Below are 11,962 nucleotides of genomic sequence, written 5' to 3'. Positions count from 1 at the left end.
TTTTAGGAATCAGAGGCGTGAAACACATTGAAACTCTAAAACGATGTGGTTAAAGGTGAATATTTTAGTGAGTGTTGGAGGTTTAACACCAAAAACCAGAGTCTGCTACAAATGTTACAGTGGTACTTGTGTTTTAATTTTAAGAATTGATTCCACCAAATATTGGACAAAATTTTAGATGCTTATGAAGCTGCACAATACATTCCCCTAGCGCGCACACACACACACACAAACACACACACACACACACACACACACTGCCCTGCACCTGCATTTGCAGCATAACCTTCCACATCTTTTTGATTTCTCTGTTGTTTTTTTAATTTACTTTTCATTCAACAGCTGCACACAACATACAACGTAACCTAACCTGACAGGGAGGATTTGTGCATGAACAGAGTTGACTTGATCACATCATACATAAAAATAGAAAGATGCTGCTTTTGACTGTGGCGAAGACAGAAACAGTGCTGATGACGTCTTGTCTGATCCAACCAATCCGACACTTCAGGATGGACATGTGTTTCCAAGAGAGCTTCTGGGTGTTCATTGTTCAGAGATTTCATTTTTTTCTTCCATTCAGTGAGTCTTGACTTTCTTGCCTTGTGACCCAGACTCTCTTCGTCTGTTCTTGGGGGAGTAACACCTGGTGAGGAGAGGAAGCAGCAGGCGAGGGTGAGAGGGTTTATGAGTGAGTGAGCGAGTTTGTGGTCATTAATGTGTGTGTGGTGTCCCACCGTCGCTGGTAGAGGTACAAGAAGAGGAGGAGCTCGTCTCTGAAGCAGGAGAGGTGATGAGGCGAGGAGATGGAAAGGGAAGGGGAGAAAAAGGAGGCGCAGGAGCACACATCTGTGATCAGCGTGTTCGCCCCCTGGTGGGAAGTTGGAGAAGAGGTGAAGAGCAGGACGGCAAAAACAAAGATTTGGAGCAGCCCTAATTCAGCCTTCTTTTAAGACAACATGCAGGAATGTGTTTACACTCACCCGGTACACCAACACCGCCCTCGACAGGTGGCTCACCGACTTCAGCTGATCCAGACAGGTTGGAGGATCACAGAGAAGCGTCACACGTTCATTCATCTGCTGATTTACAGTGTCTGAAATATTCACACGTGACGCAGAACCGACCTTATAATTGAGAAAGAGCTGAGGCGCCATTGACAGGAAGCCAAGAGCATAAACTCCTGAGAGGAGGCCAGAGGTCAAAGTAGAGGTCAGTCAGGACGCATATCACAAACACAGTGAAGATGTTTGAGAAAGTGAGCTTGTTTCACCACAAAGTGCACATGCACGTGAACTCACCAGTCACAAGGCTGTTGATCAACCAGTAGTAATAACTGTGAAGGGAAAAAAAACATTTGGCTGCTTTACAGTGGTCAGTTTCTGCCTGGACAGACATAATCAATGGCATCAAACCTTGAGAGGTCTCAGATCTGCAAGCGTCAACAGATTCTCTCACCTTTGTTGCCTCAAATAGAACATTGAGAAAATGGCACCACTGATGCACAGAGGATAAACTAAGTAGGACAAATATCTGGATGCCTGGATAGAGAAGAACACACAATATCTCAGAGGGTGGTTTAGAAACGGAGGCGTAAATTTGGATTTTCCCGAAGGACACACATAGTTTAGAGCAGCAAACATAAAATATGACATACATGCTCTTCGAAGTCTTCTAATTTATTATATCATGACTTTATGCATAATTTCATAGTAACTGTGTTGTCAGTTTGCTTATTTATGATATCTTGTTATACAAGCTCAGCTATAATTCTAAAAACAACATCTAATAAGGCTCAAACAGTGATACCTGTGCATCATATTCCATCGTTTTTCTTTCTTCTTCATCCATTTTAATTGCCTACAAAGTCAGACAGTGGAGAATATGATGATTTCCTGTTTCAGATCATGTTTTTTCTCCACACAATCCCAGTAACTCTCTGCCTGTGGATGGTTAAATAAGGCCATACTCACGTGGAGTCTAGAGGCGTTCCGCTGCAGCTCGATGCAAAACAACTTAAATACTTTCCACACCTACAGATAAGAGCAATTTAGTCTGCCTCTATCTGATTCTTTTGAAGGAGACTAAAATATTTTAAATACCTCCACGCAGGCTCCCAGTCCAACAGGAAGAAGCACCAGCAGACTGGTCTCTTCAAGCAGGTGGAGAAAAATCAGCAAAGAACAGAGACAACGCCACAGAACTACAAAACAGAGACAGAATAGTTAGAAAAATTCTGGAACACTTTATTTACTACATGTTAATGTATTTATATTTTCACCAGATGTCCTGGAGTTTCCCACCATGCTCTTCTTCTTTCTCCATGCAATGATGTCATTTTTAAGGGCCAATAACTCACAGGCAAGCTGAAGAAAAACACGTTACTTCATATCGAATGTGCACGGACACTCGTGCAGCTTGATATCTAATTTTACAAGGCCTGATCTTACTTGCACAGTTGTGACGAGTGCAGCCATTCCTAACACGTAGAGGTTGGAACTGGACAAGGTTTCTTTGATCTCGTCTATGAATTCATCTGTGAAGCCTTGATAAATACAAATGATTCCGTTGATTTAAAGACTTTTAAATAAAAATTGTGCGAGGAAAACATCCCCTTCCTATCAAATCATGAAGAATGACCTCAGATGCCAAGAGAATCACAAAGATCTCACCAAACTGTCGCAGGGAGTACACCACATCATGCAGATGCACCCAGAACCTGAAGGTCCTTAAAGAGATTCCCTCGTAGGACACGGTCAAGGGCAGCTCAGCTGTGCTGCTGTTGATCTCCTTCGAATGTGTAAGTGATACAACATGAGCTCACTTCGCTGAAAAACCGACAGAGAATATTTAAAATGAGTGGAATAACAACCCACCATGAGGTCTCTGACCCTGAAGTTGAGCTCATTGACCAGCAGCAGAGGGAGGTAGATCATCTGTCTGCTGTCCTGGGAACTAAAGGAGGAGGTGTTTTTCCAGATTAAATGTTTCTGTTTTGTTTTTAAATCATGTTTGAAGTGTTTTCATCTCCACCTAAAAAGAGACTTACACCTTAATGTACCGCCTTACATCACTAGGGAGCCCCAGCTTGTTGAAGGTGAAGTCCTCTGACATTATGGTGATTGACAGGTGAGGTCTCCAATGAGAAACAGGAAGTAGCTTCTGGGGGAACGGCAAGCTGCAAGTTTATCATCTAGAATCTACAATATAGGTGGTGAAAAAGAAGGGAAAAATTGCAGATATGCACTGTATTTAACCTTCTGCGTGTCTTTCTGCTCCTCATCCTGCATGGGGACAATGGAAGTGGTGAGAGGAGCTGCATAGTGGACCTCTCTGCTGTCCTCCAGAGGTGAGACACCAGCTTTGTGGACATAAACCACTGCGTAAAGGGTGCCGTTGTTCCTCGTCTCCTGCGGCAATGAGATGTTCAGGTGCCTACAGGAGGGGAGGGTCTACAGTGAGGAACAAGGAGGAGGTTTTCTTTGACCTAAAATGAGCAGCTCCGTGTTAAACCCACCTCTCAAAGGTGGCGTGAGGGTTAAATGGATCTTCTCTAACAATAAGGTCCATGTGACTGTTGTCCGGCACCAAGCAGGTAAAAACACTTAGCTGGATAAAAAGATGGTCAGGTTGAGGAAGAAAAGAAAACTCCAAAACTATCTGATACTTAACCTTTTCAAAGAAAACACTTTTTTATTTTATTTTAGAAGACATTCCAACATTCCAATTGCATCTGTGACTGTGTTTAATCATTGCTGCCAAATATAGATCTGTTTGGATTTAATAGAAAGCAAACATAGTGTATGTCTGGATTATTGTAGACACAAAAAGATCAAAACAATTAATGTTATCTTGTGGTTTAGATAATCGTGTGTAGCCTATATTAACACTTTGTAGTCTCTTGTCTGTAATTACGTGAATTTACAGCAATTCAGTCTAGATGTCAAAGATCAAAAATAAAGCAGGTTTTAACCAACCTGTATTCTGGGTTTTGCGCCCAGGTAGGAAGTGATGCACTGTTCTCCTCGGCCTTTATCACAGCTCTTCGTGCTGAAGAAGCCGTGCAGCATCCAAACTGAATGGAGCATGTAAACCACAAACACCCCCAGCAGCATCTTTGCGACAGAGATCCTTTTATTGCTGCCGTCGGCGGGTTTGGAATAACAGGACGGAAACATGACAGCGAATAAAATAATATCTCTGATTAAAGAATGTTTATGTCAAGAGCGCTGCGGGCGGAACTGGTTGCCGCATCAACCCCAGTCCCTCGCGCGTCACAGCATCCTTCCGGTTATCCGCATCCAGCGGTGAGATGCTGGTTGTCCGGAAGTTCACAGCTACAAATAACATTCGGTTTTTCTTTGTCCTTGTGGTACTGGGTCTATTACAAAATATATATACTCAAATAATAACCGTGACTAGACACGACAGAATTTTTTGAGCAAGCAGAAACGTTTAAAAGACTATAATCTATTCTAAGGCAAGCACCGGGCGTTTACGTTGAAAATAAATGGGGCATTTAATATAATAAAAGTGCGTTAGTTGAGTTGCAATCAAAATAAATAAATACAATATTTATTTCGGGGTTACCTGTCCTTCAAGATAAAAACATCACTTCGGCTGTTATTCGAGCAAAATAATAACGACAGAGAAAACATTAGCATTAAGAGTGATTTACTTTGCTTTTGACGATCTTTGGAGGTCGGTCCTTGCTACTGCGGTGCATTGTGGGTAACCGCAGCAGTCTCTTCCTAGTCTCTTGCTAACACGAGTGAAAACAGTCACCGGTTTTTAGACTGAAACGGATCTTGATTTATTTATGTATTTCATTGAAGGCCTCAGTGGGTAACTGACATCTGTTCCCAGTATTTTTGTCAACTGTCATCGATCACATTTGAAGTATCGCCTTTATGAGCGCAACGTGTCCGCGCATACCTAGCATAACAAACGTAGCAGCATAACCCAAGGAAAACTTATGAAAGTTAGCAGTCAAGCTAAGAGAAGAGGTCACCGTCTTTTCTGTCATGTTCTTCAATATATAATCTTACCTTAAAACCAATGACATCTTATTTCCATTATCCTTGTGGCTCTGAGCTTTTGTCTTTAGGAAATAACTTCAGGGCACTATGTTGTGAAGACAGAAAGACTAAATGTTACTCTTCCAGTATTTGTACTCATGTCTTCTCTGGAACTCGATCTTCCCATCTCGTTCTGTAGCACCAGTTTTCGCTTTTTGGGGGGTTGTTTTGAATTCCTGCAGCATTCTTGCCTGGTGATTCCACCATGACAATCTGTGTGAAGGGTGTGTTGTTAGGCGGTATTGAGAGATGCACAAGGATGCATCAGCTAAGCTGCAGGAACCTTTATTTCATGCGCCTTTTCAGTTCAGTTAGTCCGATCTGCTTACGGATAAATGGAACTACAACCAACTTGATTTGTTCTGCTCATACAACATTATACCCACTTAAGTACAGCATACAAAGAAAGCTTGGACTGTACAGCAAGAGTTTTAGTTCTTCTGGTTTAAAGGTACTTTCTAGTCCAACTGTGCCACGATATCAAATCGGAAGCTGTGACCCTGCAGTACGAAGGAATGAGACGCTGCTACAAGGACGTGCAATGGTGCCCGGTAAGAATAACAATGGGACACACTGACATCTTCTTAAAAAAAGCTTTCAGAAGTTTTATATGCATGCAGTTTTTTATTGAATGGCAAAAATGTAACCATTCTCCTAATAGATCCATTTACTGTTTATGTCATCAAGAAGCTGCACGCACGCATTTTTGAATTCCTTTAGACACTTTTGAGTCTCAACCTGTCTCCCTTTTTTGGCAGTGAGTCCAGCAGTGTTACGCCATACCTAGTCACTGTTTGCTGTCATTTACTGTGTTGCTACTGTTCTTTCACCTTTAGCTCTGGCCAGCTGGTCTTTGAACCAGTCAGATGTTTGAACCAATAACACATCTCAGACATTTTGATGATCATTGTCTTTAGTTAGGACTTTCAGGAATATTTGAATAACTACTGCTCTTAACTTTGTCTTTTATTTGAACAGTATCATCTGTCCGCTGCAGGGTGACAGATGCTTCCCTTTCTGGTGTTCCCCCATCTTTTATTGTGGTAAAACACACTAATCCTTGCCAGAAGCGTCCACTGTGCTATAGTAGCTCCAGCATTTTAAGTTTTAAGCAACAGTTGTATGAGGCAGATGAGGTTCTTCTCTATTGTAACAGCCAAAAATCTATCTGAATTTCTGCAAATTTAACGTGTATATTTCTTTCTCTATTGATAATTGTTGTTATAGATGCATATTGTTTTGGATGCTTTTTAAATTAAAATTAAGAAACTTGAAAAGAGTAACAATGCTTTACTTCGCAGATGAAGTTTGACCAAGAAGGGAACGTGACAACATTTGGTAAGTTCTTGTTTTAACATCATTTATGAAATAGAAGAATATTTATGTATATTAAGGGTTTTATTTTGTTTTTCTCCCTTTTTTTAAATCTTCTTTACAGAGAAGAGGAAAACAGAGCTCTGCCAGGAGTTAAGTCTTCAGGCTCGAGACCTTCGTTTTCAGCACAGCACCAGTCTCACCGCGAGAAACAACTGCATTATTATACGAATGCAGGTACGCTCTCGTTAATCCAATTCAAAAACACCCTTAGTTGGGACAATCTTTAGCCCTCGCCACAGTCAGCTGGGGTCCAGAGGCGGTTCTGGAATAGCTGAAGTAAAAGGAGCACATGTCATCACGGCTCCTCATTTTACACAGTTGTTCGACCAGATCGTGTCTAGTTTCCACCATTGTCACAGTGACAGAGGAACATTCTCTCTCACACCTGTGGGGAAAAAAAAGATAGTGGACTTAAATTAAATTCTAAAAACCTCTCATTGAAGTATCTTATGCAAACATTAAGAAAGGCTCACCTATCCTTAGCTGCTCCTGTGCCGAACGCCTGGCACTCTGCGCATGCGCTGTATCGCAGACACGGGCCCTGGCAAAAGGGGCAGGTCTCACAGGTGGGACCTGCATATGGTGGCTCGCATTTACATATCCCACACTGGCATGTGCCCTTCCCGTTGCACAGCATGCCGTTGCTTGTCATACATGCAGCTGTGTCCATGGAGCAGGCGCAGTCGTCATCTGTCCAGCCATCATCACACAGGCACTGGCCACACATGCACTGCCCTCGGCCTCCACACACTCTTTTGGATGAGATTTTTCATTAAGCTAGATCTCATTAAAAAACCATATCAATCTTTGCACATCGTACCTGCCGTTCCAGTACGGACAGTCAAAGTTTGCGCATTCGCAGTATCTTCCAGAATATTTTTCATCTGGGTTTTCCCTTTGGGCACACTCACAGAAGCCCTCCACACACCTCCCCCTGTTGCTGCAAACAGGCTCGTTCGGACCTGGCCGGCACGCATCTTCATTTTGTGACGATGAGTCCAGGTTACTGTGGCACCGTTGTCCAGCGTACGGCTCATCGCACTCACATCTGCCGCACACTAGAGCCCCATGGCCACTGCAGTCCAGGCTGCTTTCCTGACGGGTCTTTGTGCACTCACACTGACCTGAGGAAAGCATTTCTTTTATTTTTTGGAGCCCCATAGCACAAAATATACTGTTATTTGCCTTCCTATATTGTCTGTACCCTTGATCTGAAGCTGTACTCACACTCCAGACTTATCTCTAACTTTACACCCTGTGAATATCCTCTAGGTGTTAGTTGGACAGACCAAGGTCCAGTCCGGTTGTGCATCTGGTTTGCGTTATCTTTCTCCCTAAGACACCCTGTGGCCTTCACAAGCACCTAAAAAAATGTCACCAATTTCTGTACAAGTCTTTACACATACATTATGCACTGTGTCTGTGTGATTCTCCCTGACCTCAACGACAGTGGGGCTTCTGTTTGCGATGTTATTGAAGGTGATGTTGACTCCCACAGGCAGAGGAGAAGCATCCATAGTCAGGTCTCTAATGTGCTGGTTTGAAGGCCTGGTGATAGTGATGAAGAAAGACTGCCTCACTCCTGGCCTCAACTGTACAGATAACTCCTGAGGCTGGAGGGAAAGAGAGTCTGCGTTCACTGGCTCCACGCTGCAAAGGTTCAGTAGAAAGAGAGCTGATGACTACTTTGAGGGTGGCCATTAGGTGTCCCGCATGAACCAGCGTTCGTTACCTGCTGTCATTCCTGGCAACCTGCACCTCTCCCCGAGGGTTGTAGATGTGATCTTTAGGACATCCTGCTCTCCTCAAAACTTTTGATGTTTGACAGCGGATGTCAGAGTCAGGAGCGGTGCACCAGGCACAGTCTGGGCCAGACCTGATACACTCATTACAGTCGGTGGCAGATTTAGGACAATGTTGCCTTTTGGCTCTGCTGGAACACGCTAGAAGCAGCAGCAGGCTGAGGCAGTGCAGCTTTATAGCCATCCTGAAACACATAGTACATTAAAGAATAGTACATTTGCGGGTGGAGAAACAGGGAATAAGGTATACAGTAGAGCAGGAGCCTCACCTGAAGTACTGAAGCCCTCTGCTGCAGCTGTGTTTTGGGGTTTCTACTGCAGAGGCTATGTTGGACTAGATATTGCTTGCTGTCTTATCACTATAAAAAAGTAAACAAAAGTGTTCTTCAGCACAATTGATTTCATAACAGCAGCTTTCCTATTGGCAGCTCTCACTGCAAATATTTACATACTAGTCAGCTATTGGCGCTTCGGTCATGGAAATGTAGTTCAGCACCCACAAACGTTGGTTTTCACAGTGCCATTGATACATCCCATAAATGTGTTGTGTTTCAGACTTTGAAAGCAATTGTGACCCCCCAGTCGCTGCTGGTGTTGGATTTCCGTGGTCTTGGCCTGGAGCGTTGGCTAGTGCTGGACCTAGCCTCTCAGCTAGCATCACAGACACACTCTCTGCCCTTTGAATTCAGAGCTCTGGAGGCCATACTGCAGCACAAGGCGAGATAAGAGAAACACTGTCTATATGTGTATTTAAGCGTTTGATCTAGATTTGAAGAGACCTTTGTTCTCAGACGTGATGACATGCTTCTGTTTTGGTAAAGAAGAATGTGACTTCATGTGATAGGTGAACTCTTTACAAGCTTGGCTGAATGACGTTGAACCAGTAATAATGGACATTTTGGAATCTCTGGTGGATCCTAAAATTCTCTCTGCTGATAGAAGCAAACTTCACGTTCTGCTTCAGAACAGCAAAAGGTAAAGCACATTTGTGGAGACACCAGCTCGCATGAACACTCTTAACTCCAGGATTTCAGTTACATCATCTCCCCTCTTGTGCAACTGACAGCTTATCAGAGTTGGAGACGGACATTAAGGTTTTTAAGGATTCTTTGCTGAAGATTTTGGATGAGGATGAGCTCATTGAAGAATTCTGTTTGACCAAGTGGACAGACCCCAGAGTTTTGTAGGTCACCCACAACACTCAACCCTACTTTAACTTAAATGCTGTAAAAGGCAATAAATTATCACCAAGATTAATTAGTTTAAAAACTTGCGATTTCACAATTTTTTTATATGATAACATCTGTAATGATGCAATGCTTCATTTTAAAATCATAACCACAAAGTTGAAATATCTTGAAAGCATTACTGCAAAGATAGAAGCTGTGTTACAGCAACAGTTGGCAGGTTTGCCACGTCCAGCTCCTAAAAGAGTTGACCACGAAGGGACTCGAACCCTCAATCTTCTGATCCGAAGTCAGACGCCTTCTCCATTAGGCCACGTAGCCTTGGCTCTGTGCCAATTTCCCTTTATTTTTTACCGAGGGAAAGGTTTTTGATCGAATAACTTGGTCTGTGCATCACATCATCTAAATGCACTGTCCAAAATTCCACTTGTTAACCTTTTTAACCTGGACATTTGTTGCTATCCTTATGCTGTTTAATGTACAGTATATAAGGTAGACTATTATTACCATAGTTTTTGTACTCTACACAGCTATAATAAACATCAAACTGTAAAACGATGCTGATAAATTTAACTAGCTGCTCCGCCTTTCTTGATAATGCATTTTTTAAATGTCTTTATCAACATATATATGTCTGCTTCTAGTGAGGAAATCAGTTTGGGCATTGACCATGCTGAGGAGATGGAGCTGCTATTGGATAATTACTATTTACAGGTAGAGTGATCTCTGATTAACTAATTAGTTTAGACCTTATCCTTTTTAATGTAATTTGTTTAGAGAATCATTGCTGACGGGAAATGATGTGACCAAACTTAAGTTGATACGTGTGTATTTCTGCTGTGGAGTTGGATCTGTTTGTGTTTATTTATTTTCACTCTTTGGTGACCGTCACCACAGGCCGAGGAGCTGGGGAACAGGACCAGAGAGCTGAAAGGTCTAATAGATGATTCTGAGAGTGTCATCTTCATCAACCTGGACAGGTGAGCACACACTAAGGTCTGATTAAACCTGTCTGTAAAACTAAATCACATGGCTGAGACAAAAATAAATTGCAAATGTAAAGAATGTGTTTGAACTAGCCAGCGCAAATCTATATATTTCTATCACCTTCCCCCCTCAGCCATCGCAATGTGATGATGCGTCTGAATCTCCAGCTGACTATGGGCTCCTTTTCCCTGACCTTGTTCGGTCTGATCGGTGTAGCCTTCGGCATGAATTTATCGTCCACTTTTGAAGAGGTGATTTAACAGCTGTAATTTAGAGCTTCTAACGTACAACAATTTTCTGCTCCCTACTTCTGAACCTTCATAACCATGTCCACTAACATTTATCACCAGGATCCTTGGGCTTTCTGGCTGGTGACAGGCTTTATGTTCTTGGGTAGCGGGATGATATGGAGACGGCTGCTGTCATTTCTGGGGCGACATCTGGAACCTTCGATGCCTCCAATGGTAACAAATACCCCAACAAATGTGCTTTTATTTAACCAGGCAAAGAGGTGAATGAAGGTGTAATTGTCGTTGCCGCTGTTTGTGATACAGATCCCTACAGTCTGGAAGAGAAATCTGAAAGCATCAGACGTGAAGATAGGCGCCAGATGATGACACCCTCCAGCCCTGATGACACTGTTGCTTTATAATATTTTTTTCAACATCGAAGACCTCCTAAATTCTTCAGAAATATTATTTTTGTAAGACATCCCATTTGTTTTTTGGTGCCAAATGGTGCCTCATTGTATGTTTCTGTGTTCTTGGTCTTGTATTTAATTTACCATGTTGAGGGAATTCCAGTGAGTATATTTCTTTATGTTTAAGTAGCAGGATTGGACCTTTAATAACAAGATGTTAATATCCTGATTTGATTACTGGGAACAATGGCTGGATGGCATCCAAAAATGCCTCATCCATTCGGGTTTGGTGTCATATTATGCAGCATGTTGATGACATGTTGGGAATAATGAAAGTCAAAAGAGTATCAACATCTTGTGGTTGTCCATGGGTTAGATAGAACAATTTATGCCTTAGAAAGCTTTATCTAGAATATTGTAAAAAAAATAATAATTATTTATTGTCATAGAAATGGGCATATTTCTAATGTTTAATGTTTTCGTATTATGTCCGTGCATCCTCACCATTTGTGTCTGTTATCTCCTTTAACTGGAAGTAAAATGATAACGTTTTTGAAAGCGTGGCGTTTTGCCTTGTGTTCGGAGAAGACGTGCGAGGTTGAATGACCAGAATCATTTTGTACACTATAGGGAGACATTCGCGCGGACTCCAAATCGACTGGAACTCAACAAGAACGTCTGATCTTTACACTAAATGAACGAGACAAACTGCATAATGGCGAAGATTTACTTTATTCATCCCCATAGGGAAATTGAATTGAACAACACTTACTGTATGTGATTAAGTCGTTTAGTGAGTTTTACAGTTTTGAACCAGACATTCTTAATTCGAGGAGTCGATCTCCACTTTTCGACGGTAGTTTAGTGTGAAGCGACAGACGATCTACAATA

The 11,962-nt window shown here is 42.2% G+C and overlaps 3 protein-coding genes and 1 non-coding gene across 5 annotated transcripts; 1 reads left to right on the top strand and 3 right to left on the bottom strand.

Annotated features, from left to right (window-relative positions):
* Positions 1-114: 114 nt before the first annotated feature.
* LOC130532597 (lipid scramblase CLPTM1L-like) lies at positions 115-4,708 on the bottom strand. Of its 2 annotated transcripts, none has more exons than XM_057045321.1 (17): positions 3,978-4,708; positions 3,518-3,609; positions 3,258-3,435; positions 3,050-3,162; positions 2,877-2,955; positions 2,673-2,790; positions 2,451-2,545; positions 2,282-2,366; positions 2,103-2,203; positions 1,974-2,033; positions 1,810-1,860; positions 1,459-1,541; positions 1,302-1,336; positions 1,128-1,183; positions 984-1,028; positions 738-871; positions 115-646 (listed from the first exon to the last, which is right to left on the bottom strand). In XM_057045321.1, exons 1-17 carry the CDS (start codon positions 4,176-4,178, stop codon positions 580-582), a joined length of 1,593 nt encoding a protein of 530 aa, XP_056901301.1. In that variant the 5' UTR covers positions 4,179-4,708; the 3' UTR covers positions 115-579. The 2 variants fall into 2 exon arrangements, with proteins under 2 accessions (XP_056901301.1, XP_056901302.1); XM_057045322.1 differs by having other exon boundaries at positions 3,050-3,159.
* A 35-nt stretch (positions 4,709-4,743) lies between these two features.
* Positions 4,744-11,629, top strand: mrs2 (magnesium transporter MRS2). Its single transcript, XM_057045323.1, has 12 exons — positions 4,744-5,629; positions 6,057-6,121; positions 6,380-6,416; positions 6,517-6,629; positions 8,813-8,974; positions 9,102-9,232; positions 9,324-9,440; positions 10,089-10,158; positions 10,342-10,424; positions 10,565-10,682; positions 10,782-10,895; positions 10,986-11,629. Exons 1-12 carry the CDS (start codon positions 5,284-5,286, stop codon positions 11,043-11,045), a joined length of 1,416 nt encoding a protein of 471 aa, XP_056901303.1. The 5' UTR covers positions 4,744-5,283; the 3' UTR covers positions 11,046-11,629.
* On the bottom strand, positions 6,354-8,611 carry LOC130532599 (integrin beta-1-like). Its single transcript, XM_057045324.1, has 7 exons — positions 8,527-8,611; positions 8,188-8,442; positions 7,895-8,105; positions 7,683-7,818; positions 7,276-7,579; positions 6,929-7,207; positions 6,354-6,840 (listed from the first exon to the last, which is right to left on the bottom strand). The coding sequence occupies exons 2-7, from the start codon at positions 8,439-8,441 to the stop codon at positions 6,663-6,665; spliced, it is 1,362 nt and encodes a 453-aa protein (XP_056901304.1). The 5' UTR covers position 8,442; positions 8,527-8,611; the 3' UTR covers positions 6,354-6,662.
* trnar-ucg (transfer RNA arginine (anticodon UCG)) lies at positions 9,693-9,765 on the bottom strand. The gene has a single exon. It is a non-coding gene; the product is annotated as a tRNA-Arg (tRNA).
* Positions 11,630-11,962: the final 333 nt, after the last annotated feature.

This window comes from Takifugu flavidus, chromosome 10, assembly GCF_003711565.1.
Source record: "Takifugu flavidus isolate HTHZ2018 chromosome 10, ASM371156v2, whole genome shotgun sequence".
Classification (NCBI taxonomy): Eukaryota; Metazoa; Chordata; class Actinopteri; order Tetraodontiformes; family Tetraodontidae; genus Takifugu; species Takifugu flavidus.
This window is presented reverse-complemented; position numbering and strand designations above follow the sequence as displayed.